Source organism: Falco biarmicus, chromosome 3, assembly GCF_023638135.1.
Source record: "Falco biarmicus isolate bFalBia1 chromosome 3, bFalBia1.pri, whole genome shotgun sequence".
NCBI lineage: Eukaryota > Metazoa > Chordata > Aves > Falconiformes > Falconidae > Falco > Falco biarmicus.
The window spans coordinates 13,619,064-13,643,771 of NC_079290.1; the positions used below are offsets into that span (position 1 = coordinate 13,619,064).

The 24,708-nt window shown below is 58.6% G+C and overlaps 4 protein-coding genes across 15 annotated transcripts in view; 3 read left to right on the top strand and 1 right to left on the bottom strand.

The window, feature by feature from the left end:
• ARHGAP39 (Rho GTPase activating protein 39) overlaps nucleotides 1-6,805 on the top strand; it is a 148,165-nt gene extending 141,360 nt beyond the window's left edge. For all 6 annotated transcript variants that reach the window (XM_056331239.1, XM_056331238.1, XM_056331241.1 and 3 more), the window contains 5 exons: nucleotides 1,063-1,136; nucleotides 2,892-3,091; nucleotides 3,544-3,635; nucleotides 3,724-3,893; nucleotides 4,101-6,805. In XM_056331239.1, the coding sequence (XP_056187214.1) occupies nucleotides 1,063-1,136; nucleotides 2,892-3,091; nucleotides 3,544-3,635; nucleotides 3,724-3,893; nucleotides 4,101-4,295 (731 nt within the window). In that variant the 3' untranslated portion in view covers nucleotides 4,296-6,805. The remainder of the gene's footprint in view (nucleotides 1-1,062; nucleotides 1,137-2,891; nucleotides 3,092-3,543; nucleotides 3,636-3,723; nucleotides 3,894-4,100) is intronic.
• Nucleotides 6,806-8,946: 2,141 nt separating this feature from the next.
• On the top strand, nucleotides 8,947-11,131 carry C3H8orf82 (chromosome 3 C8orf82 homolog). Its single transcript, XM_056331247.1, has 3 exons — nucleotides 8,947-9,171; nucleotides 9,995-10,043; nucleotides 10,486-11,131. The coding sequence occupies exons 1-3, from the start codon at nucleotides 9,061-9,063 to the stop codon at nucleotides 10,974-10,976; spliced, it is 651 nt and encodes a 216-aa protein (XP_056187222.1). The 5' UTR covers nucleotides 8,947-9,060; the 3' UTR covers nucleotides 10,977-11,131.
• A 136-nt stretch (nucleotides 11,132-11,267) lies between these two features.
• LRRC14 (leucine rich repeat containing 14) lies at nucleotides 11,268-14,133 on the bottom strand. 2 transcript variants are annotated; one of them, XM_056331246.1, is made up of 4 exons: nucleotides 14,066-14,133; nucleotides 13,414-13,761; nucleotides 12,474-13,109; nucleotides 11,268-12,210 (listed from the first exon to the last, which is right to left on the bottom strand). In XM_056331246.1, the coding sequence occupies exons 2-4, from the start codon at nucleotides 13,740-13,742 to the stop codon at nucleotides 11,637-11,639; spliced, it is 1,539 nt and encodes a 512-aa protein (XP_056187221.1). In that variant the 5' UTR covers nucleotides 13,743-13,761; nucleotides 14,066-14,133; the 3' UTR covers nucleotides 11,268-11,636. The 2 variants fall into 2 exon arrangements, with proteins under 2 accessions (XP_056187221.1, XP_056187220.1); XM_056331245.1 differs by lacking the exon at nucleotides 14,066-14,133 and having other exon boundaries at nucleotides 13,414-13,979.
• An 85-nt stretch (nucleotides 14,134-14,218) lies between these two features.
• On the top strand, nucleotides 14,219-24,560 carry RECQL4 (RecQ like helicase 4). Of its 6 annotated transcripts, none has more exons than XM_056331236.1 (24): nucleotides 14,219-14,452; nucleotides 14,947-14,980; nucleotides 15,164-15,273; nucleotides 15,920-16,063; nucleotides 16,325-17,010; nucleotides 17,585-17,687; nucleotides 18,335-18,464; nucleotides 18,722-18,841; nucleotides 19,159-19,308; nucleotides 19,393-19,485; nucleotides 19,584-19,720; nucleotides 19,892-19,975; nucleotides 20,161-20,349; nucleotides 20,437-20,619; nucleotides 20,738-20,918; nucleotides 21,646-21,923; nucleotides 22,002-22,139; nucleotides 22,410-22,569; nucleotides 22,657-22,786; nucleotides 22,967-23,139; nucleotides 23,255-23,441; nucleotides 23,543-23,708; nucleotides 23,860-23,968; nucleotides 24,089-24,560. In XM_056331236.1, the coding sequence occupies exons 1-24, from the start codon at nucleotides 14,369-14,371 to the stop codon at nucleotides 24,100-24,102; spliced, it is 3,783 nt and encodes a 1,260-aa protein (XP_056187211.1). In that variant the 5' UTR covers nucleotides 14,219-14,368; the 3' UTR covers nucleotides 24,103-24,560. The 6 variants fall into 6 exon arrangements, 5 of the variants coding, with proteins under 5 accessions (XP_056187211.1, XP_056187210.1, XP_056187208.1 ...); XM_056331235.1 differs by having other exon boundaries at nucleotides 19,162-19,308; nucleotides 24,066-24,558; XM_056331233.1 differs by having other exon boundaries at nucleotides 24,066-24,557.
• Nucleotides 24,561-24,708: the final 148 nt, after the last annotated feature.

Sequence of the window (24,708 nt, forward strand, 5' to 3'; positions counted from 1 at the left end):
TGAAAAACTATCAGGGAAACCCTTTGAAAACAACAGCCTCAGAGACAGAAGGAAAAGTACGTGATCCCAAGTCTCCAAGCTTGGTTTTAACGAAAAAGTGCCCGTTGCGGGATCGGGACGGTGAGCAGCTGCCAGCCACCAGCTCTTCTCCAGGAGCCCTTTTTCCCTTCTTTTGCAGCAATATTAAATAGAAAAGGCACATTTTTAGCTCCTGGAGCTTTCTCACCAGCATGACAGGGTCAGGATGCTCCAGGACATGTGGCTCCAGTGGCACAAAAGCCACGCCAATGGCAGGGCCAGTGCTGGCATCATGGTTTCAAAGCTACCAAAGGAGAGAAGGTCCAAGATGATGGATTTTTTTGTTCAGTTTGCCTGTTTTTAGGCTCTTGGAAGCATTTATAGGGCTGCCAGCATCTTCTGGGGTGGTCCAAAAAGTACCATCAGGTCCTCAGGGCTCTCCGCTGCAGGATGCTGGAGCACCCCTTGGGATGAGCTCATTGGCATCTTGGAGATGATCTGAAGGTTGAGGGTGCCATCTCCTTATTGAAGCAAATCAGGAGGAGAGGATAGATGGTGCGGAGAGGGATGAGAGTGGAAGTAGTGGCATCAGGAAGAGAAGGTAGATGGTGTAGGGGAGGTGACAGTGTAAGTGATGGCTGCAGGGTGAAAAATCAGCCCCAAAAGCTGGGACAACCCTGCATGAGGCCACCAGAGTGAATGGGGAGAGGATGGAGCTGAGGAGGCTCCAGGGCTCCACGTTTAGTGGGTAGGAGGACATGGCTGCCTCAAGGTCTGAAGCTCTTGGGGAGTGGGTTGCGTTGTGGGGACAGTCCCTGCAAGAAGGGTCCCAAGGGGACTTCGTCCTCCTCAAACCGCTCCCTGGGAGTGGTGATGGGGACAGAGATGGAGTAGCAGCAGCACTGACCCACCTCCCGGGGGGACCCTCATACCCTCCTGGAGCTGGGATGAGTGTCACCCCCCTTGGCAGGGGGCAGACACCCCCCATGACCCAGAGCTGACACCCCACTCCCACCCCACCCCACTCTCTGTTTTCTCTTGCAGGGGTGGCAATAAGCACTTACGCCAAGTACTGCTACAACAAGCTGCAGAAGGCAGCTCTGACAGGCGCCAAGAAGGTATCGTCCAACCATTGGGCATGGGAAGGGCAGCGGTGGGCAACCACCCCCCAGCTGGGGCCACCAAGGGGGCTGCTGGGGTGTGGGGATGGGGTCTGGAGGAGGAGGAGGAGGAGATGAAACTGGAGAGCGCTGGAAGCAGCAGAGCAGCTTGTGCCAGATCTATGGTGAGGATACTCCAGGCACCTCCAGCATGGTTTGCCCATCACTGCATCCCCTCCAGGGACCTTCTGGGGTCCCCCAGGTCCTTCCCAAACCTGCCCATCACCAGCAGATCAAACAGGGATTAAGGAAATGATCCTGGGAGCAGAAGTCCAGAGCAAAAGCATGCCAAGGACTGAAGAGGATGCTGCAGCAGCTCCCATCTACCCCAGCTTTCAGTGGGGGGCTGCCTTGCTGGCCCCTCACTCCTGGGTTGCTGTCACCACGGCAGCACGCCAAGCCAGATCCGTCCCTCGGGCCATCACTGCCGTTAGGGTGGCAGCTGATTTATTTAATAAAGTACCCCAGATAAGGATTAATGTACAGCCTGGGATGCTCTTCATGGTGGCACCACCATCACCACCACAGCTGCCTCAGTGTCGCCCTCCTCGTTTCGTGGGGATAGAGAGAGACACCGGGACCTCTCCTCCGTCCGCAGCAGCTCAGCTCTTCCCAGTAACATCTGCTGAGACAAGGCCCAGCAGTGGGAGGGGCTGTGTCACCCACTGGGCTTCCCAAGGGCTCGTTGGTGGCCATATCCTGCTGACTTTTTAAGGCAAAGACAGGAGCGACTGAGGACCTGAAGGCCACCAGCAGCTCGAGGCATGGCTGGGGCAGCTCGTTCTGTCATTGGCTCTGTCTGGAGTACAGGATCCAGCTGTCAGGGAGCTGCGTCCATCTCCTCTCCTGCGTCCCACCACACACATGTCCACTGCGTCCATCTCCTCTCCTGCATCCCACCACACACGTCCACTGGATCCATCGCCTCTCCTGCATCCCACAATGCACATGTCCACTGCGTCCATTTCTCCTGCATCCCACCATGCACATGTCCACTGCATCCATCTTCATTCCACCACACACACACATCCACTCTAACCATCTTCTCTTTTGTGTCTCACCATGCACACATCTGCTGCATCCATCCCTTCTGCATCTTGACAAGGCTGCCCACATCTCCTGCGTGGTGGGAAGAACAGCAGTGCCCTCCTGTGACCAAACCACCCACCCAGCCGTTGAGGGAACTGGGAGGTTTCCCCTGGCCCCACACCATGCAGGATCCAGTGCTGGTGGCAGTGGCAGTGCCCCCGCTTCAAACAGGCACAGATAAACCAGCCTTGGTGCTGGTGCTGTGCTTTCCAGAAGCATCCCAGAGCCATGGCTCATCTTGTTGATGTAGATGCTCCAGCATGGCCGTGGCCCCATGGCAGAGCATGGAGGTCCTACCAAGCACCATGGGGAGAGTCCCCAGGGCTGGATTCACTTTTGAATCAAGATGGTAGGTGGAGGCATCTGCCCACCGGACACATTTTGGCACTGAGCTGCTGGTGTGCAGCGCCACTGGAGATTTTGGCCAGGTTGGCTGGAGTTCATCCATGGCTCCATCCACTGTCCCCATCACGTGATGGGCTTAGGCTCTGGATGTGTCACAACCAGCCCTAGAGCTCGGCCATGGGGTGATGGGGTTGAGCAGGACTACACATGCCCATCGTGGCTTCGGGGACACCAGCTGCAGGTCCTGACAGCACCGGTGGCTTCTCTTGTCTCTCACAGGGCCTGAAGAAGCCAAACATCGAGGAGATTCGCCATGCCAAGAACGCCGTCTTCAACCCTTCCATGTTCGGCAGCTCCCTGCAGGACATCATCAACATGCAGAAGGAGCGGTACCCTGACCGGCAGCTGCCCTGGGTGCAGACCCGCCTCTCTGAGGAGGTCCTGGCACTCAACGGGGACCAGACCGAGGGCATCTTCAGGTAAAGCCACTTATGGCTGTGGGGAGACCCCCAGAATGGTGGCAACCCAGATCTTTTCATGGGGGAAGCCATAATGACTCGCCTCATTATGGGGCAGCTACCCCCCTCCCCATGTCCCCATGGGTGCCTTCTCGTGTGGGACAGAGAGCAGCCCCCCAGCTCCTCCTTGCTCCAAGGCCATGGGGATTTCTCCATGGCAGGGTCATGCCTGTTCTCTGGCGCCCACCAGAGTCATGTTGGGGTCTTGGGGTCTGCACACCACCCACCAGCCCCATGCCACATCCCGGTGGGGCAGCAACCAGGTCCCAAAATGGCTCCATCCCCAGCTGATGTCCCCTCTTGTCTCTCCTTGAACTCTGCAAGCACCCAGAGGGACCCCCAAAGCCTGCCGGGGTGTGAGGCAGGTGGGTCCCCATCTTTTTCTTGGTGGCTGATGTTTCTTCCCCCTGCAGAGTCCCTGGTGACATCGATGAGGTCAATGCACTCAAGCTGCAGGTGGACCAGTGGAAGATCCCCACTGGCCTGGAGGACCCCCATGTTCCCGGTAGGATGCTGGGGCGCTGTGTGGGGTGCAGAATCAGGCTCTCCATCCACCAAGTCTCACATCTCCCCATCTTCTCCCCGATCCTCAGCCTCCCTGCTGAAGCTGTGGTACCGAGAGCTGGAGGAGCCACTGATCCCCCATGAGTTTTACGAGCAGTGCATCACCCACTATGAGAACCCCGAGGCGGCCATTGCTGTCGTCCACTCTCTGCCCAGGATCAACAAAATGGTGCTGTGCTACCTCATCCGCTTCCTACAGGTATGGCCAGGGCCCCCCCTGTGTCCCCTCTGAGGCCACCTCCCAGCCTGGTTGCCTCTCTTGAGGTGGCTTTGGGTTCCTCACATTGCTGTGGGGTTACCCACATGGTGACACCCATCTCTTCCAAGAACCAGGAGGTCCACGTGGTGCCTCCACCTGTCTCCCACCACAACATCACCGCTGCCTTCCTCCTCCCTCCCACCACAGGTGTTCGTGCAGCCAGCCAACGTAGCTGTCACCAAGATGGATGTCAATAACCTGGCCATGGTGATGGCCCCCAACTGTCTGCGCTGCCAGTCAGACGACCCGCGGATCATCTTCGAGAACACCCGCAAGGAGATGTCCTTCATCCGGGTGCTCATCCAGCACCTTGACACCAGCTTCATGGAGGGCGTCCTATAGCAGCTGCCACTGAGTCCCCCCCATGAGCCCCCTCCCTCCGACCCCACTCGGCCGAGGAGCACAAGCCAGACCCTACAGAAGAAGGGTGTTGGGTGGCTCACACACACCCCGGCCCAACACCATGGCACCCTTGCCCATCTCCATCCCCCTCTGCCCATCTTGCAACAAGACACAGGACTGTTCCCCATGCCCCACCCCGATCCTCTGGCCATCTCACTGCCCACCTCTTCACCAGCCAGAGGCATCAGCCACTTTAGGGGGTCCCCAGGGACAGCAGCACCTGCAGAGCAGGCAAGGAGCATCCTGGTTCCCCACGGACAGGCGGCATCTCCAGCCCAGGTGTCCTGCATGGCTGTGGGTGGCAGCAGGGACCTGGCGAGCGGGTGATGGTGTAGGGTACAGCGGAGGCTGGGCAGGGACGGGGGGAGCCAAATGGGCTCCCCCGCATCTCTGTTGGGTTTGGGTCTTTGGCTGAGAGCAGATCTGTGGGGCAGCCATGGGGCAGGGAGCACCTCCAGGGTCAGGAGGAGCCGCTGGTGCTGAGCTGAGCAAAGGTCGAGCACCCAGAGAACGTGGCACATTAGGGACCAGAGCAGCAAGTTGTCCCAGTGCCAGGAGAGTCCCAGCCCACAGGGAAGAAGACCACGGGCACAACGGGGGTGCATCTTGCGGCAGAGCTGGGTGCACCCAGGAGTGGGTGCTTGGGGTCCCTTTGGGAGCTGTTGTGCCCCAGGTGGCTCATTGCAGCCCGTTGCCCATCCTGGGGTGCTGGAGGACCTGGGCAGGCAGGTCACTGCCCACAGACAACACAGTGCCCATCCTTGGCACTGCACCGGATCCATCTCACCACATGCTGGCATCGCTGGACCCCAAAGGACCTGTCTCATCACCCACCATGTCTGCTTGGCCCTGCTGGACCTGTCACAGGACCATCATCTGCTGCTGGCCTTGAAAGACCCATCCTGACACCTACCATGTCTGCTTGGCCCTGCTGGACCTGTCACAGGACCATCATTTGCTGCTGGCCTTGAAAGACCCATCCTGACACCCATCATCTCTGCCTGGCCCTGCTGGACTCATCTTGGCACCCATCATCTCTTCCTGGTCCTGCCCAACCTACCTTGGCACCCATAATCTCTGTTTGGTCCTCCTGGACCCACCTTGGTGTCCATCATCTCTTCCTGGTCCTGCTGGACCCATCAGGGTGCCCATCATCTTCTGCTTCTCCTGGACCCATCTTGGCATCCACCATCTTCTGCTCCTGCTGGACCTACCTTGGTGGCCATCATCTCTGCTTTGTCCTGCTGGACACATCTTGGCATGTCGTATCCTAATGGTCCTCCTGGACCCACCTTGGAGCTCATGATCTCCTCCTGGACCTGCGCACACCATTTTGGCACCTGTTATCTCTGCTTAGCCCTGCTGGACACATCTTGGCACCTGTCGTCTCCTTCTGCTTCTCTGGACCCAGTGTGGTGCTTGTCATCTCCTCCTGGTCCTGCCCAACTCATCTTGGTACCCTTCCTCTCTGCTTGGCCTTGCTGGACCATCTTGGCACCTGTCATGTCGTGCTTTTCCTGGACCCATCTTGGTGCCTGTCATCTCCTGGTCCTGCCCAACCCATCTTGGTGCCTGTAATCTGCTTGACCCTACTGGACCACCTTGGTGCCCATCATCTTCTGGTCCCATTAGACCCACCTCAGTGCCCATCACCTGTTCCTAGTCCTGCCCAACTCATCTTGCCACCCATGATCTGTGCTTGGCCCTGGTGGACACATCCTGGCACCTGTAACGTCCTCTTGCTGGACCCACCTTGGCACCCATCATCTCCTGCTTCTCCTGGGCCCGTCTTGATGCCTGTCATCTCCTCCTGGTCCTGCCAAAGTCATCTTGGCACCCATCATCTCTACTTGACCCTGCTGGACACATCTTAGCACCCATCCTCTCCTCTAGGTCCTGCCCAGCCCATCTTGGCACCCATCATCTCCTGGTAGTGCCAAACCCATCCTGGTGCCCATCATCTCTGCTTGGCTCTGCTGGACCCATCTTGGTGCCTGTCATCTCCTCCTGGTTCTGCCAAACCCATCTTGGCCCCCACCATCTCTGCTTGGCCCAGCTAGACACATTTTGGCACTCGTTATCTCCTCCCAGTCCTGCCCAGCCCATCTTGGAATCACATCATCTTCTTGTCCTGCCCAACCCATCTTGGGACCCATCGTCTTCTCCTGGTCCTGCCCAACCTGTCTTGGTGTCATCTCTGCATGGGCTGGCTGGACACATATTGACACCCATCGTCTCCTCCTGCTTCTCCTGGACCCATCTCAGCACCCACCATCTCCTCCTGCTCCTGGCCAGCCTGCCTTGACACCCATCATCTCCTGCTCTTGGACCCACCTTGGCACCCCCATCTCCCCCATCCGCACCACTGGAGTCGAAGGGCCCCCCCAGCAGCGGGATGGGTCCCCCCTCCCCATGGCCACCCCCAAGTGCCTTCGGCTCCACCCAGGGCAAAGCAGGACCGTTGGGGGCACCCAAGGACCCGAGGGGCACCCACCAGGGCAGGGGGGGCACCCATCAGAGTATATAGGTCTATAAAGAGAGTTATTAATTAGAACCCCCTAATTTTTGGGCCAGATGCTATTTTCTCAAGGGGGGGGGGGCGCCCAGGGGGGATGTGGGGGGCTCCCCGGGGTGGGGGTGTCTCCTGGAGGGGACAGCCCAGCGCTACCTCCCAGCTCTGCTCACTGCCAGGTGCCGGGGGGGGGGGGGGGGGGTGGGGGGGGCAGCGGGGGGGGTCCCGGCTTCCTCAGTTTCCATTGAATTATTTTTATTTTCCTCCAGTTTTTATATTTTTTTCTTGATTTTTTTCTCTCTCCTCCCCCTCCAATTTTTTTTTTTAGACTCAAGGTTTTATTTATTATTAAAAATGAGAAAATTATTTAAAAAAAAAAAAAAAAAGAGACAAACCCACCCCCGCCACGGCGGGACCCTCCCCACAGTGCTGTGGGGGCAGGGAGCAGGATCCGGCCCCCCTCCCTCCCCCAGGGGTGGGGGGGTGTTTCGGGGGGGTGGAGGGGGGTCCCATGGGCTGCCGAACTCTGTAATTGGGGGGGGTGGACGTATAGAAGCGCCGCCCCATCATGTGAATAAAGCTATGTATGGACAGTGCTTTGTTGCTGCTCGTTCACTCTGGAGCAGATCAAGGGCTGGGGGGTGGGGGGGGGGGGTGGTGGGCACAGAGGCCCTATAGGGGTGGCTGCAAGGGCCTGGCTGCACGCTATGGGGTGTGCAGGGCTGTATAGGGCCCATGTAAGCTGCAGAGGGCTCTATATAAGGCCCACCCATGCCATATAGCCTCTATAGGGGTGTACATAGTCATGAGCACCTGCCATGCAGGCTGTATAGTGTATGGGCACCCCCTGCAAGCAGTATAGGGTGTACCAGGCAGTATAGGATGCATGGGGCAGTGTGCGTACCCCCACCACCACCCCCAAGGGTGTATGGGATGTATAGATCCACCCAGGGGGCGTAGGAATGCACATAGGGTGTATGCAGGGTGTATAGGGGTGCTGGGAGGTGTATAGGGTCAAACAGGGGGTGCACATGGGATATACAGGGGCATAGCAAGAGATGGGGAAGCACTGCAGTATATATGGGTACATGAAGCTGCATAGGGTATGGATAGGGTGTATATAGGGGTATATAAACGTCCCCAGAGGTACATAAATCTACACAGGGATATATATAGGTGTACATAAAGATGCCCAGGCTACACAGAGGGGTTGCACAGGGGTGCAGGGAAGGGGCACAGGGAGGGTATGACAGTGTATAGGGTGCATGGATATATGGGTGTGTATAGGGCACAGAGTGGGTGCAGGGGTGTATAGGGTGCAGGGGTGTCTGTAGGGGTGGGTTGGTGTATCTAGGAGAGGTATGGGTGTGTACGGGATCACGTGCGTCTATACAGGGGTGCGAGCATGTCTATGGAGTGAGTCTTTATAGGGGTACATGGGTCTCTATAGGGGTCTGAGTATCTATAGGGGGTGTAAGGAGTGTGTATAGGGGCACACGGGGTGTATGGGTGTCCATAGAGGAGGGTGTCTATTCAGGTATGGGTGTCTGTAGGGAGTATGGGTATCATCTGTAGGCCAGGAGATTATCTGTAGGGGCAGCTGGATGTGTACAGATAGTATGGGTGTCTATAGGGGGTACAGGTGCCCGCATGGGTGCCTATAGGTGGTATGGCTGCCTATAGAGTTGCATGGGTGCCTATAGGGGGTGTGGGCATATACAGGGGTGCACAGGGGGTACATGGGTGTCTATATAGTGTGTAATGGTGTATGCAGGAGCGCACGTGCCGGTGTCTATAGAGGTGCGTGGGTGTCTGTCGGGGTGCAGAGATGCCTGCAGCAGTTCACGGGCCGTGCGGGGTGGGGCGGGTGCCCATGGGGGCTGTGAGTGTCTACAGGGGCGCCCAGGGGTGCATGGGTATCCATAGGCAGCAGGGGTCTACGGGGGCTCTGGGAGTCCATAGGCAGCGGGGGGGGTGCCTACAGGGGCTCTGGGTGCCCAAAGGCGACGGGGGATCTACCGGCGCTCTGGGTGTTCCCAGGGGCAGCTCCCCCGCCCCGGGCTTCCGGGGCCGGCGCAGGCTCCGCCCGGAGCGGTGCCGCTGTGGGACCGGCCCGGACCGGCCGCTTCCGGGGGCGGGGCCGTGGGGGCGGGGCGGGGCCGGGGCGGTGTGTCGGGGCCGCGCCGGGGCGGGATGCGGCTGGTGGCGGCGCTGCGGGCCGGGGCCGGGGCCGGGTACCGGCAGGGGCAGAGCCCGGCGCCGCGCACCCGCGAGTACTTCTACTACCTCGACCACCAGGGCCAGGTACCGACACCGCACCGGGGCCCCTCGCTCCGGGGGGGGCGCGGCACCGGGGGGTAAACGGGGGCACCGGGTCCCGGGTGGATCCCAGCCCAATCCCAGACACAGGGATCCCGGACAGACCCCACAGAGGCCCCAGGTGGGCCCTGGACAGATCCCAGATGGATCTCGAACAGCCCAGACAAGCTCAGGACAGATCTCGGACAGATCCCAGACAGATCTAAAAAAAACCCTGGGCGGAGTGAGGACAGACCCCAGACCAATCCCAGATGGATCCCAGACAGACCCCAGAGAGACCCTAGATGGACTCAGGACAGACCCCAGACAGGGACCCCGCACAGATTCTAGTCACACCCCAATCAGACTCCAGACAGATCCCAAACAGATCCCAGAAAGGCCTGGGACAGGCCCCAGATAGATCCCAAACAAACCCAAGACAAATCCTGCAGACAGATCCCTCTCCAAAAAACTCTAGACCCACTCAGGACAGATCCTGGATGGATGAAACTCAGACAGATCCCAGAGAGATCCCAAGGAGAACCCACATGGGTCCATGGCAGATCCCAGATGGATCCTGGACAGATGCCAGTGAGACCCCAGGCAGACCCTGGATGGATCGCAAAAGATCCCAAACAGACCCTGGACAACCCCCCACCCCACCACCACCAAAAGACCCTAAATGGACGCGGGACAGACCCCAGGCAGACCCTGGATAGATCCCAAAAGGATCCCAAACAGACCCTAGATGGATCCCAAAAGTATCCTGCCAGGATCTTCCTGCCAGGGGCTTCAGGCAGTTTTGAGGCTTTTTTCTGCTTTTCCACAGCTTTTCCTGGATGACACTAAAGTCAAGAACTTCATCACGTGCTTCAAAGGTACCAGCACCCCCAGAACCCCCACCCTCCCCGCCCCCCCCTCATCCTTAATTGGGGGGCAGAGCCTTAATCAGGATCTGATCCTTAACTGGGGTCTCATCCTTCATTGGGATCTCATCTCAGTTGTGGTCTCGGGCTTAATTGGGGGGAGGGGCAGCTGCGCACTTGGCAGCAGGGTCAGGGAGGGAGGGTGCCCCCCACACCGGTGCCTTTGCAGGTTGTTATTTGCATATTCATTACCTTATTAATTAAGTAGCTCCTGCTATTAATAGCTTCCGCTTGCGCTTCCCGGCACAGTAATTCCTCCAAGCCGACTGCTCCTCCCTCTGCCAGCCCCCCAAAATAGGGTCCCACTAATGAACAGCCCCCTACCCCGCGGCTAATCACCCCCCTGGGGGTTAACTGCGGGGGCGCAGTGAGCTGACACCTGCCCGCCCGGCAGATGTAGGGTTCCTCACCTTCTTCTTCAAGCGGCTGGAGCCGAACCGGAGCGGGCGTTACGAGGCCGAGTTCCCGTTCCTGTCACTCTGCGGCCGGGAGCGGAACTTCCTCCGGTGTGACGATCGTCCCATCGTCTTCACCCAGCTGCTGCCGGGTGCCGGCGGGCGCCAGCTCCTCTCCTACTGCGGCGGTGGTGAGCGCCTGGCTGTGCCCTTCCAGCCCCAGAGCTTGGTGATGTTGCCGGAAAACGGGCGGCTCTACCATCCGGCACCGGCGCAGGCGGGTGGCGCAGGCTTGGTGCGCTCAGCGCTGGCCTTCGAGTGGAGTCCCGGCTTCGAGTACGGCTGCGGGCAGGCGCAGCCCCCCACTCATTTCACCTGGGAAGGGCAGCGCTACCAGCTCACCCAGGAACTGCTGCCGCTGCTCCGCGCCGGCACACCGGGCTGTGCTGGGGAAGCGCTGGCTGTCCCCATCACCCCACGTCAGGGCTGAGGTGGGGATCCCAAGCCATCCCCATCACCAGTGAGGTGGGGATGGGGTATGGACCCCCAGCACCCCCACGCCGATGAGAAAACAGGGGGCAGACCCAGCACCGGCTCACCCATGGCAGGGTGTGCCCTGCCGTGGCGGCCAGGACCCCTGCTAGGCTCTGGGGAAAAAAAAAAAAAAAAAAAAAAAAAGCTAAAACCTCACGGGCGAGCTGTGCTGTCTCCTCACTGCAGTGCGCCAAACGCCCCCCGGGACTTGGGGTATGGGGGGGCTTTGGGGAACAAAGCACAAGTGCAGAGTTATTGCAGGGTCTGCCCTAAGCAGTGCCATGGTTGCAGTTTCTGTCATAACCCCAACACCTCCCAAGCAACTGCAATTTATTAACCAGACTCCCGGCATTAATTAATCAGCTAAGGATGGCCTAGACACCGGTCTGCCCGTAGTCGGCGTGCTGTCCCAGAGACACGAGGCATGGCCTGAGACACGAGGCCGGCTGGGGCTGATGCTGGTGAACACTGAGACAGTGAAAGGTATTGGAAAAGCACCAGGACAAGGAGGAAACACCAAATCTGGGGAGGAGGGAGGGGCTGCGGCGCATCGGTGAGGCTGCGGCGCTTCACCGGGTGCCATGGGGCAGGGGGAAGGCTCCAAGCTTTGCACCAGCTACAAGGCAAAGTAGTCGAGGGCGCTGTGCCGGCAGAGACTGGTGGTCCAGACAGCGCTGGCTCTGCCAGAGTTCACCAGCATCTGGCGCAGCTTGGTGCTCACCGCAGCGAAGCGTTCCTCATCCACCACGTCCTCAAAGAGCCAGCCAGAGGCAGAGGGCAGCTGGGGCGGCTCCTGGCTGTAGCAGTCCACGGGGTAAGGGTAGACAACCAGGTGTAAATCTGGCAGAACCACAGTTTTCCCTAACAAGGTCTGGAGTCCCCGCGTGGAAAGGGGGTTGCCAAAAAGTCCCAGGCAGTGGAGACGGGAGCAACGGCAGAGGGCCGGCAGCAGGGCCTCCAGCCGGGCGTCTGTCAGCTGGCACTCCATGAGGTCCAGGTGGAGGAGAGAGGCCGAGGTCTCCTCCAGGAGATGCTGGAGAGGTTGGAGAAAGTTCTCGGAGATGTTGTGGCCGCTCAGGTCCAACTTCTTCAGCGCTGGAGCATGAGGGCTTTGGGAAAGGAAGGCGAGGTCGCTGGGAAGGAGGTAGCAGAAGGCCAGCTCCAGGCTTTCCAGGGGAACCTGCAGGTCGCTGCCGGGGTGGGGAGAGTGAGCCATGAGCCCCCCGAGGCCGTCACCGTGCAGGGTGTGGGCCAGGAGGGAGCTGCCACCGCACTAAACCTTGTATTAAATCTTTGAACGATGCGGGGGACGGCTCCCATATTCCTGGTGGAACCGAACCACACTAGGGAATGGCAGCCAACCCACCCAAATCCCAAACCCCCACGTGCGAGCGGGAACCCTTGAATTCCCCACCCCAGGGCAGGTCAGGGACCTGCTCCGCCAGGAACTTACCCGAGAAGTTGCCTCAGTTTCCCTGAAAGCCGGGAGGAACCCAAGTTGAGTTCCTTAAGGCAGGGCAGCCTTCCTAGCTCCATGGCGAGGCGCTGGAGGCCGGCATCCGTCCCCGTCACAAGCCGCCGCACATCGATGTTGCTGTAGGGCAGCTTGAGGCTGAGGAGGTTGGTGAATCTGGCGAGGTGCGGCAAAATGGCACAGAGGCCTGCCAGGCCCAGGTTGTTGAAGCGCAGATCCACCCGCCGCACGCCGGTGGGTTCCAAGGACTCCAGCAAACAAACAGTGCTGGCGACAGAGAGCTCCTCAGCGTGGAAATCCCGGCATCTGAGGCACAGGGGGCTGGCCGTGCCAGTCTGTAGAGCATCCCGTAGGATGCCATAGGACGTGCAGTTGACAAAGAGATCGGCACGGACCTCCACGCCGATGGGCTGCAGGGCCGCTGAGGCACCGGAGGGACCTTTATGTCGCTTGGAGCCGCGTTTCAGGCACTCGCTTTGGTGTTTGGAGACTTCAATGCAGGCTTTGGCCAATGCCACTGTGCCAGACCACAGACTCATCCTCTCCGGGCCGCGGTCGGTGTCGTCGTCCTGGAGACCCGTCATGTCCAGCACCCGCAGGCAGCACCGTCTCTTGCTGGGCAAAGACAAGAAACAGGTAAATAAACGAGCAGGGAAACTGGGGAACTGCAACAACCATGCAGCTGGCTCCTGGGAGAGCTGTGGCTATCTGGTGGCTCACTCCTGCCCTGATGCAGGGTGAGGGTCACAGTCCTGCTCTCCTCCAGTGTTACCGGTGCACAAAACAAACCCAGTGCCAACCCACAGCTCCCTCCCTTCACCACAGCCAAAGCTCGCAGCCCCAGGACAAGCATCGTCACCTCCATCACCCCGAGGAGGAAGGAAACGGCTCTCATGGCATTTGGCATCCCAGTACCCACCTGGTGCCATGGCAGGGCTCCTGCAGCACCTGGCGGAGATGTGCCACGACAGCCAAAATGACAGCCTGCACACACAATTTGCTGGGTTTCTCCCCAAGGAGTGGGTGACGGTCACGGTAACGGCTATGGTGGCCCAGCAGCTGCTGGAAGCTGAGGACGGGGAAGGGCCACATCCCCACCAGGTCCCGCAGCGCCAGTGTCCGCCCGTCCAGGAAAGCGGCTTGGAAGAGGACGGGGTAGAGCTCAGCGGGGAGCAAGTCCAGGGCACGGCGGGCACTGGGGTGGTGGCTCAGCAGCCGGCGGGCACAGAGGAAGACGAGGGAGTGCATGGCACCCGGCACCGAGGGGCTGTGGGCAGGGAGGGAGCAGACAGACAGCAGGTGAGGCTGGGGGGTGCAGAACATGGCTCCACAGGCAGCCCCACGGCGCAGGGGCAGCCCCACGGCACCTCCTCAGCAGGCGGCACACATCCTGCCCCTCAAAGGCCCCCCACGGCAGGAGGGTAGAGCCCCTCACCAAAGGGGCACCCCATGGTGAGACCCGTAAACTGCCCCCCCTAGCACACGGGCCCCCCAGCACCTCTAACCCGGCCACCCCATCATAGGGACGCCCAGCCCCCCCAAGATGGCGTCCCCCGGCCCCGCCCCCTCACCGCGCTCCCGCAGCCCCCAGCTCTCCACTGGGCGCGCCGCTGCTCCGCCCCTGCGCATGCGTGCTGCCGCCTGACACGAGCGCGCACCAATCAGAGAACGCACTCTCATAGGGAAGGCGGGCCCAAAACCGTTCCTCGGCGACGCCACAGCTCTTCGCTTTCTTATTGCCTTCTGCCGCTGTCCGTCACCTCTCCTTCCCTTCCCATTGGCTGAGGCGCGGCGGGAGCGGGAGGTTCGCTTCCCTGCCGCTCCCCGCTCCCCCGCCGCTCTGAGGCTCGGGTGCCTGAGTACCCCCGGGCGCCATGGAGCGGCAGCAGGAGGTGAAGGCCCTGCTGAAGCAATGGGAGGCGGCCTTCCTCCGTGAGCGGCGGCGCAGGCCCAGCCAGGTAGCCGGTGCCCGGGGACGGCGCGGGGGCCGAGGCCCGTGGGGCCCTGCCCCGGCTGGTGCTGGCGGCGGGGCTGCGGCAGCACCCGGGTGGGCCGGAAAGCCCTGACGGGGATCCCCCGGGGGGGGCTGCTCGCTCGCCGGGAGCCCTTTCCCGGGATCACTGCCCCGGCGGGCAGCACGCTGCGCCCCCGGCAGGGTCCCTGCCTCTCCCTGTAGCCTGTTTCCTGCACCGGCAAAGCCGAGCGAGGCTCCCCTGGCAAAGCCTGACGACACTGCCGTAAGGCCCGTCATTTTGTACCTAAAGAAGTTACAGAACAGACATCCTCGAGTCTGGAACAAGCGTAACACTGCCCCAACCACAATTTTATTTGGGGGAAAAAAAAAACAAACTAGCAAAGAGATAGAAGCCCTTTCTCGTTCTGCAGTCACAGAAAATAACGATAATTTCCTCCATAGCCTGAAATAATGATCTCTTGCGCATTTGCCTTGCAGGCGGACATCGAAGCAGCTCCAGAGGACACCCAACGTGAGTGGCAGCTGTGCCACCCTACCACCCCAAGGTGGTGCTTCAAGGCTGGGGGTGACCCCTCATGCCAAGGGTTTGACATCGAGGGGGCAGTCTTTAGCAGCATATGTTAATGCAGAAACTGATGAGGTTTTACAGTAAGTACCACGTGTACCCAAAACCAGCCTTTACTTGCTGTTACAGGGCTCTACAAGGAGTACAAGATGCTCAAGCAGCAAAGAAAGGAGTTGGATCCTTCCCAGCTTAGCCCCTCCTGCCAGCCAGCAGCACAGGAGATTCCAACTGCAGAGCAGGTACTGGAGAAACCCCCACTCTGGCCTTGAGTTTTGTCTCCAGGAGCCTTTCCTCACCCTTGATGCAAGCGCTTCAGGGTGTTTCCACTTTGTCCTTCACTGCAGGCAAAGCCACGGTTGTCCCTCCTGTTTATAAAGCAGTTTATTTGACCTTAGGAGGGAAAATTGTCCAACTGGCACCATATAACACCTATTTTTGGCTTGGTGGATGAATAAGGCACCCCAAACAGAGCATGTAAGGGTGGGGGTAGGAAATTTAACACCTGCAGTCCCTCATGTGCTTTACACTCGCCAGCATCCAGGCTGCTGAAAGTGCAGGCTTTCAGCAATTGCCTCTTAACTCAATACAATTGCCTCTTAACAAGGCAACAATTAAGCCAGTCCCTGTACTTCAGGTGAGGCAATAACTGCTCCAGGGTTTTTTTTTCTCCCCAAGAGGTGCTGTATGTGCTGTCTGCGCTGTCTGTGGCCAAAAGACACTGTGGCGTGATAATACCGTGCTTGTTCTCCAGCTCCTTTCTCCTCTTGGAGGTATTGGAGCTCATCTTTGTGATAGGATTCACAGTTTGGGGATTTAAAAGTTTGGATTTAACAGGTTAAGGGATTTAATGGTTTGGATTTAATAGTTTGTGGGTGTCATTTGCAGGTGCCAGACTTCGGTTGTTGGGGTGCACACCTGAACCGGCAGCCAAAAGCCCCCAAGCTGAACCATCGCAGCCACGCTGTGCCAAAAGCCTCAGTGCAATACTATGGGATGAAGCTGAAATCCAACCTGGGAGCTGCCAGGAAGGTTAGGGCTTGCTGGGAATCAGCACTGAGCACTGCGGCTCAGAGAAGCTTCTCCTGAAGCTGCTTGTGACCTCTTTTCCCTCTTGTGGCTGCTCAGAAGTCATGGCCTGCTCCGGCCAGAATCCCCCACTGTTAGTGGAGGGTGGGAGCTGGGGGTAGGGAACACCCACAAACACTGGCAAGGGTCCTGTTTGATTTGGAGGCAGGGCACTGAGTTTCAGTGGATGACCTGACCCCTGTCTGTCCATCCCCCGACATGCAGGAGACACCCCTGACCCCAAGGAAGACCCTGACTCCCAGGAGGACCACAGCTGTCCCTAGACTTCAGACAAATTTGGGGAGTGGTGACAAAGCCGCATCCTCAGCACCGGCAGAGCCTTTGCAGAGCAAGGGAGGCGAGCCGGGAGATCTCCTCCTTCCTCCCTCAGTGTCAGAGCTGGCCCCCATCATCCTTGCTGCGGGGCTGAAGTCCCCACCACCACCACTGCCACCGAATAAATTCCAGCAGCTGAAGCAGACAGTGGCACAGAGGCTGGGCTCGCTGGATCCTGCCTGGCTGCAGAGGTGCCAAGGGACACCTGGGGATGAGGGGACAATACTGGGTGCCACGCAGGAAGGGGAGCAGGGAGAGGTCAGCTGGGCCCCCTCAAAGCAGGAAGGGACTGGTGGAGAAGTATCGGTGGGAGATTCCAGGAGGAAAAGGCCATGTGGAGATGGTGGAGACAGCATGGCAGCTTCCACAAAGCTCAAGCGGTGCCGCCAAGGCTCAGCCGAGGGAGCGTTAAGTGCTGCCAGCGGGCTGAAGCAGAGCAAGGAGGAAGGGGAGGAGGAGAAAGAGTGTGTGGCAACCCCAAAGGAGAGTGAGAAGGTGCTGGATTCCTCAGAAAACCTCCTGGGGGAGGTGGAAGAGGAGAAACCCAGATCCACCCGCAGAGCAGTCACTGCCAGGTAGGTCCTGTCCCTTGTCAGCAATGCTGGTGTGCTGGCAGCACTGCTGGGTGCTGTGCTGCAAGTTCATCTGCCTCAATGTAGCTCACTGCTTGCTTCAAACTCCTGTTGGGGCATTGCTGGAGCCCTTCAGTTCCCAGCCCCCACCAGTGTTTTCCCTGGGAAACAAAGCCAGCAGTTAAACCAAATCAAACAGGCTGCAGCAATGCCTCGTGGCACTCAAAAGCACCAAAAAGTGGTCAGAAAAGGATGCTGAGGGAGCAAGGGGACTTTTTCCTATCAATTTTTATAAATAGTGAGCTGTTCTTTCCTTAATTCCTCCTTTGTGTTTGGCAGGGGAAGGAATAAGTTTTGGGGGGTTTTGAGTCTGATTTTCTTATGTAATTATGCCCTGCGTGCCTTTCACTTCCCCCTGAGTGTCTGCATCGCCTTCAGTTGCATTTAGGGGACAAAAGATTTAGAGATTATTTTCCTCAAAGCCATTCCGTGAGCCGGGAGCGGAGGGGTGGAGGATGGGGACATGATGGCCCCCCACACATGGGCAGGGGGGTTCCTAGCCAACCTCTCTTCCCAGCAGAGCACCTTCACAGAGACGCGGCAACTTTGTCAAGCTTAACCTGAAGAAGAAATCTCATGTCCGAGGTTATGCCCTGCGGGGAAATCGCCTTCGCAAACAGGTAAAGCCGTGCCCAGTGACTGCCTCAGCACTGCCAGCACCTCCCAGGGTATCACTGAAAGCCTCCCGCTGGACAGAACTGTGCTGCTGTCACCACCAAACCCATTTCCAGTCAAATTTAAATTCATCCAATCCAATACAAATTCAAAACTTCCAGCTGTCGCTCGTTGTCATGCCACTATTTGCATTTCCATATTTTGCTTTTAGTTAATTTATGTTGTGACACTGTAGGAGAGCGGCACAGGCACAGCTTGGCTCCCTGCCCCTCCTGCTGCTACCTGAGCTTCCCTGTCTTCAGTGGCAGCTTTGCCCTGAAGACCCTGTGTTAGGGGAAAGACCTCACTGTAGTGGGCTTGTCCTGCAGGGTAAAGAGGGCACTCGGCCTTTCCAGCTTCAGCTCTGCCACAAAAACCTGTTGATTTGGTTTTTTTTAATATCTCCCCATTAATCAATGTGAAATCCTTTAGGATCATCTCTGGGTGAGGCAAGCAGCAGCTGGAAGAAAATGGCCTATGTTTTTTTAAAGCTCGGCATGTTTATGCAGTGCTTTGGCAAAAGCCCGGTGCCATGGTGAAGTCAAATATAATAAAATATACCTTTAATAAAAATAAAAGTATAAAAATAACTGGAGGTGGTCCTGCTTTGCAGGTGTGGAAGCAGAAGTGGCAGAAGAAAGCGGAACAGTACGGGGGAGGCACCAGATCCATTGACCGAAGCTCAGACATCTGCTTCAGTTGTGGCAGGACAGGACACTGGGCATCGGCGTGCCGGGGCCAAGGTGAGGCTTTGGGTGCTGAATTAGGGGTTTGTTTGGCAAAGCTGTGGGCCGAGTTCAGATCTGGCTGTGCCGGAGCAGATGTGACAGAGGTTGGAGGACAGGAAACATTGGTCAGGCGTTCCCACCTCCCTGCAGCTTCTCTCTGCTGTTGGCTTAAGGGTTTTCGGGGATAATAACTTGGGGGCAGAGGATGAAAAGATGAGGTGGTTTCTTTACCGTGGATTTAAGTAGAGAAGAGACCCCTTTCCTGCCTGCAGGGACGGCTGCTGGCCTGCTGCCAGAGGAGAGCAGCCATGCCGATGAAGAAGAGGAGGCTCCCCTGCCCACGCTGGAAGAAGTGGCTCGCAGGACCAACAGCATCTGCCCAGAGCTCTCTGGTGAGGCCCAGGACTTGCCGCGCTGCTGGCTCGCCTCGCTCTCCAGTGACACGCCGTGGCTGGCTCTGGGATGAACTCTTGGGGACATAGAATTGTTTCCTTTTCCCCCTAAGAAGTTTGTTTGAGCTCCTTGGGGGGGTTTCCCTGGGATCAAAAGGTGGTTTTGCCAGCCTGGGTTTATGCTGGGATGCGTATCCTCCAGGAACGCCAGCCTAAAATACAGGCAGGCTCGCCAGGCTTGCTCCTGTGCAGTGGTGGGAGTCCAGGCAGGGTAGGAAAATCCATCTGTGCATTCTGACTGCTGCCTTCATCCCTAGCAGAGAGAAGAGGCAGCAGCCGGGAAGGATCTGAAAAGATTTTGGAGGCACCAACTTACCTGGATGTGCGAAGGATGATGTACGAGCCACCTGCTCCCCCTGTGCCCATGGAGCCCCTCTACAGCCTGGGGCCGGAGGGGAAGGTTCGAGGTATGGCTCCCTGCTGCACACCAAGTAGGGCCACGTGCGTTTGGCCCTCTGGTCCCTGCCTGACTGTGTGTCCTTCCCCTGCAGAGACCCCAGAGGAGGTGTTCAAGGCTCTGAAGGCGCTGGGCTACAGCTCCTTCCGCCCGGGCCAGGAGGTGGCCATCATGAGGATCCTCTCAGGTGGGTTTGTTTCCCCCACGACCTCTCTTCCTCTGCGGGGTTTGGGCTCCCTGTGATCCCCTCCCACACGGGTGGTCCCCAACCCCCCGTTCTGCCAGGCCTGTCCACACTGGTGGTGTTATCGACGGGGATGGGGAAGTCCCTCTGCTACCAGCTCCCCGCTTACCTGTACCACAAGCGCTCCAAGTGCATCACCTTGGTTGTCTCCCCTTTGGTATCCCTGATGAATGACCAGGTACGGCTTGGATGTCCCGGTTTTCCCACCCCAACTCCTGCTTAGACGCTGCTGGGTGTGCAGTGCTGCAGTTAAAGGCTCACATGCACCCAAAATGGGGAGGTGGGTGTTCGGTGGTGACTCCCCCCCAAGTCACTGGAGGCACGAGTGGGTGACAGGCCTCGCTTCCAGGTCTCGGGGCTGCCGCCATGCCTGAAGGCTGTCTGTATCCACTCCAACATGACCAAAGCCCAGCGGGAAGCAGCGATGGAGAAGGTGAGGGACTCAGGGCTGCCAGCCTCAGGGAGACACGTGTGTGTGAAGGTGTCCCCAGTGCCACCTTGCTCGTGCAGCTGCGTGATCCCAATGAAGGCAGTGCTGGACAGTAGCAGTGCCAGTCAGCCTGCTTCCCTGGGAGAGCGGGTAAAACACCCCTTGTGTTGCTCTGGTGCTCCCCGCAGGTGAGGCAGGGCGGGGTGCAGGTGCTGCTGCTCTCCCCTGAGGCGCTGGTTGGTGGGAGCAGCTCAGGATCTGGCTGCCTGCCCTCTGCTGATCACCTGCCGGCCGTAGCCTTTGCCTGCATTGATGAAGCTCACTGTGTCTCCGAGTGGTCCCACAATTTCCGTCCCTGCTACCTGCGGGTCTGCAAGGTGTGAGAGGGGAAGCCCACCCTGAGGCGGAGGGAACCCGTTGGGGTGAGGAGGGACGTCAGGCTCCCACTTTTTCCCTCTTGGCAGGTTCTCCGGGATCACCTGGGCGTGCGCTGCTTCCTGGGGCTGACAGCCACTGCCACCCTGGCCACAGTGCGGGACGTGGCCCAACACCTGGGTATCCCAGCAGAGGAAGGGATAGCGGTGCGCTCCACCGCTGTGCCCCCAAACCTGCACCTCTCAGTCTCGATGGACAGGGACAGGGATCAGGTAGGGACCAGGATGGGTCTAAAGAAATCAAATTAGTTGCTGTGACACTGGGTTCAGGGTGTATCTCCTAGAAGATCCCCAAGCTCTTTTGGGGCACCTTTACCTCCTCTGTCCACAGGCCCTGATCTCCCTGCTGCGAGAGGAGCGTTTTGGGTGCCTGGACTCCATCATAGTCTACTGCACGCGGCGGGAGGAGACAGTTCGCATTGCGGCACTCATCCGGACCTGCCTCCAAGGAGTGCTGGTCAGGGAAGCCAGGGAGCCAGGGCAGGACACTGCTGAAAGGAAGAAAGCGAAGGGTAGGTGAGGTAGCCTCACTCTCCAAAGGGAAGCATGAGCCCAAAACATCCTGTCTGGTGAATCCACACTGGAACAGAGAATCCCTAGGGAGCGAGCTGTGCTTGCAGGACTCTCCACGGAGGTTTCTGGCTCCATCAGCCACCTCCCCCAGGTGCAGAGCAATGCCCTTGGCAGCAGTAAGGCATTTATCTTCCCCCATCTGCATCGCAGGCTTTAAAACTGGGCTTTGATTTTTTTTTCTAGTGACAGCCGATAATGATGGATGCTTATTAGCTGTGGTTAATAAAGCTGGGTGGTGGGATTAGTACACAGGGAGCCTTCGTTGTACAGCTCTGCAGGGTTTTTCTTTCCAAACCTGGTAGCTGTGACTTAGAGTCTTTATTTTTCCCTCAAAATCCACAATTGGATCCGTGGCCGAGCTCTGCCTCGCAAAGTGCTGGACGTGTTTGGCCCCAGGGATCCTCTCCCCAGCCTGCTTTGTTTGCTGAAGCTGGGTGAGCTCGTGCCATCCCGCTTCCAAACCAACCAGGGCTTGACGACTTCTGGCAGCTAACAAGGAGCACACATCCCTTTGCCAGGAAGCAGCAGCCCTGCTCCTGCCCAGCACTGATGTCTGCCACAGGCAGGGTTTGCTGCTCGTTTCCATCCCTGATTTAATTAACAGCTGTGCTTTTGAGAAATCACTAATTAAATGCCATTAAAACATCTCTCCCCACTTGCTTTCAGCAAAGAAGAGTGGTCGCCAGCCGCTGAAGTGGATTGCAGATGCTTACCATGCTGGCCTATCCGCTGCCGAACGCTGCCGCATCCAGAACAGCTTCATGAGTGGCCAGCTCCGCGTGGTGGTGGCCACGGTGGCTTTCGGCATGGGGCTGGATAAATCAGATGTCCGTGGTGTTGTACATTACAACATGCCGAAAAATTTTGAGAGTTACGTGCAGGAGATTGGACGGGCCGGGCGAGACGGTGAGCCAGCTCACTGCCATCTCTTCTTGGACCCGGAGGTAATGCTTGCCAGTAGGGTGGGGGGGTCCCCCTAAATTCTGGGGGTCTTTCCCCAAGGCTTCCCGCTGCCTCCCCAGGGCAGGGATCTCCACGAGCTGCGACGCCACATTTACGGTGACACGGTGGATTTTTTCACTGTCAAGAAGCTGGTGCAGAAGGTTTTTTCTCCCTGCAAGTGCTTGGAGCTGCACCAGAAACACCAGGATGTCATCAGGGTGAGGAAGGGGCTGAGGCCCCCACTCCCGTGGCCTTCCCAGCTTCTTAACTCATTCAGTAATGAGCTAACAAGGCAGAAGAACCTTTGTGGGCTGGTGGCCGCATTGGGGAGCTTAAATCAGTTGAGGGAAGGTTGGGGTGAAGTGAGCTGTGGTGTAAGATCTGGCCAGGAACAGGCAAGAGAGCAGTTGAGATGTCACACAAGGGAAGGCAGGAGCCTGCCTGTCCTCTGACTGGTGACACCACACTGCGTGGTGCATCCCTTGCAGGATGGGGAGGTGAAGGATGCCAAAATGGCCGAGCTCTTGGAGGAGATGGTGGAAGAGGACAGTAGCGTGACGAGGCAGAGCAGGCAGCGGGTGTGCTACAAGCACGAGCGAGCTATCCCCATCCAACAAACTGTGGAGTCCCTGGACATACGGGAGGAAGGTGAGGTGGGGAAATCGGCCCCAAGTGAGGCCAGGGGGGGTCCCAAAGGGGATCAGGGTCCCTCTGCAGCTCCTCCCTGTCTTGCAGGCATCGAGACCCTCCTGTGCTACCTGGAGCTGCACCCGCAGCGCTGGCTGGAGCTGCTGCCTCCCACCTACTCTTCCTGCCGGCTGCAGTGCTATGGGGGACCCCAGCAGCTCCGGGCCACAGCGCGGAGGTTAGAGCTGCGCCGAGGGGCACCGCTGTGAATGCCACAGTGTTCCCTGTGCCAGGAGCAAGCCACCGCAGCATAGTCTCTGCTGGGTGGGAGCTGCTCCACGGTTCTGGGGTCTGCTGGAGGTAAAAAACGGGCTCCAAGCCATGGTACCAGTGGGTTCCTGGTGTCTCTTGCCCTCAGGTCTCCCCCTGTCGCTGTCTTCATGGCCCGGGAGCGCCTGGCAGGGAGGGACCACAGCCAAGCCAGCTTGCTGGAGTTCGACATGGTCTCGCTGAGCGACTCCATGGGTTGGGAAGTAGCGCTGGTGAAACGTGCCCTGCGCCAGCTCCAGTGGGATCCACAGCTGCGGAAAGGTACTGGTGTCCCTGCGTTCCTTGGAGGGGTGAGTCCCTGTGACACCAGCAGCTGGCTGGGTTTCAGTGCCGGATCTGGGTGAGCACCAGCTCAACCAGCTCTTGGTGCCTTCAGACAGCTGCAGCGCAGGGAAGAGTGGGGTCATGGTAGAGTTTGGAGATTTCTCTTTCCACCTACGTGCTTACGGTGACCTCACCGACCAGGAGCTGGACTCCGTCTGTGATTTCCTCCACCAAAGGGTGGTGGCCAGGGAGAAGATGGCTCTTGGCCAACTCCGCACCTGTTTCCAGGCCTTCCAGAGGTGAGTGTGGGTGAAGACCACCCAACCCCTACAGACCACTCCCTCCCAGTTTGGGACCCGTTTTGGTACTGGAAAGGGAGGAGACTGATGTCAGGGCACAGTGTGGCCTTCCAGACCTGCAGTCCTCACCCTGTGGAGGAGGAGGAGGAGAAGAGCTCCTGCCTGAAGGCTCTGCTCAGCAACTACTTCGAGAAGGAGCCTGCTGGAGAGCAGGCTGAACATGGCTGTGAGGAGGAGGAGGAGGACGAAGATCTCAGTGATGCTAAAGTGAGCAAATCCACTTTTATTGGGAGCTGCTTCAGGCTCTGACTGTCAGCTGGTATTTCTGGTACACGGCACCTCCAGTTTAGGTGACACCAGAGATGGGTTTGGGATGAGGAAGAGGAGGGAGGCCCTTGCTATGTCCCTTCTTTTGCAGCTGCGGGAGTGGGAGAGCCAGATCCGCGCTGACATCCGCCATTTCCTTGCCATCCGCCAGGACGAGAAGTTCTCTGGCCGAGCCATTGCCAGGGTATTTCATGGCATTGGTAAGAGTGGTGGGCAGGTGCCAAATTGGGTGTCTTCCACCTTGCTCCGGCACCTGCCCATCCCCTCCTAACCGGGGGCTTTGCCCGCTCCCTGCAGGCAGCCCCTGTTTCCCCGCCCAGGTCTATGGCCGTGATCGCCGGTTCTGGAGGAAATATCTCTCCTTCGATTTCCACCGGCTCGCCCGTCTGGCCACCGAGGAGATCCTGGCCAGCAGGTGATGGCAGGAGCCGAAAGGGCAGAGCCACCCCATGCTCCAGGGACGGTGGTGCCACACAGGCCATCACTGTGGCCCTCGGGGCTGTGCCAGCTGCCATCACCCCCCGAGGACCCCGTTTGGGGCGGTGAGCAGAGACCACCCTTCCGCCAAGAAGTGGGGCAGAGGGAGCACAGGCTTGTTCGTGGTGCGCGCTGCCCCTGCCTGCCTTGCCCTGCTGCTGCGTAGGAGCGGCTGGGGAGGCCAAGCGCTGCCTCCGACAGGGGTCCTGCCTCCTCGGGTGGGCTGCCCGCCCTCAGCCTGTCCCTGTGCCGGCAGGGATTTTTGTCTGGATTTTAATAATGAATTAATAAAGGACACTGATCTTTAACCCCTGTGCCGCTGCCTACAGTTCACTGCCTGTGCCTTGGGGAGTGAATTGGCTTTGGGTGACGACCCTCCTTCATGGGGGGGGGGGGGGGGCGTTGCCATGGTGATGTAGCAGTGTTGTTACTATGGCAATGTCAGGGGAGGTGGGACTAGGTG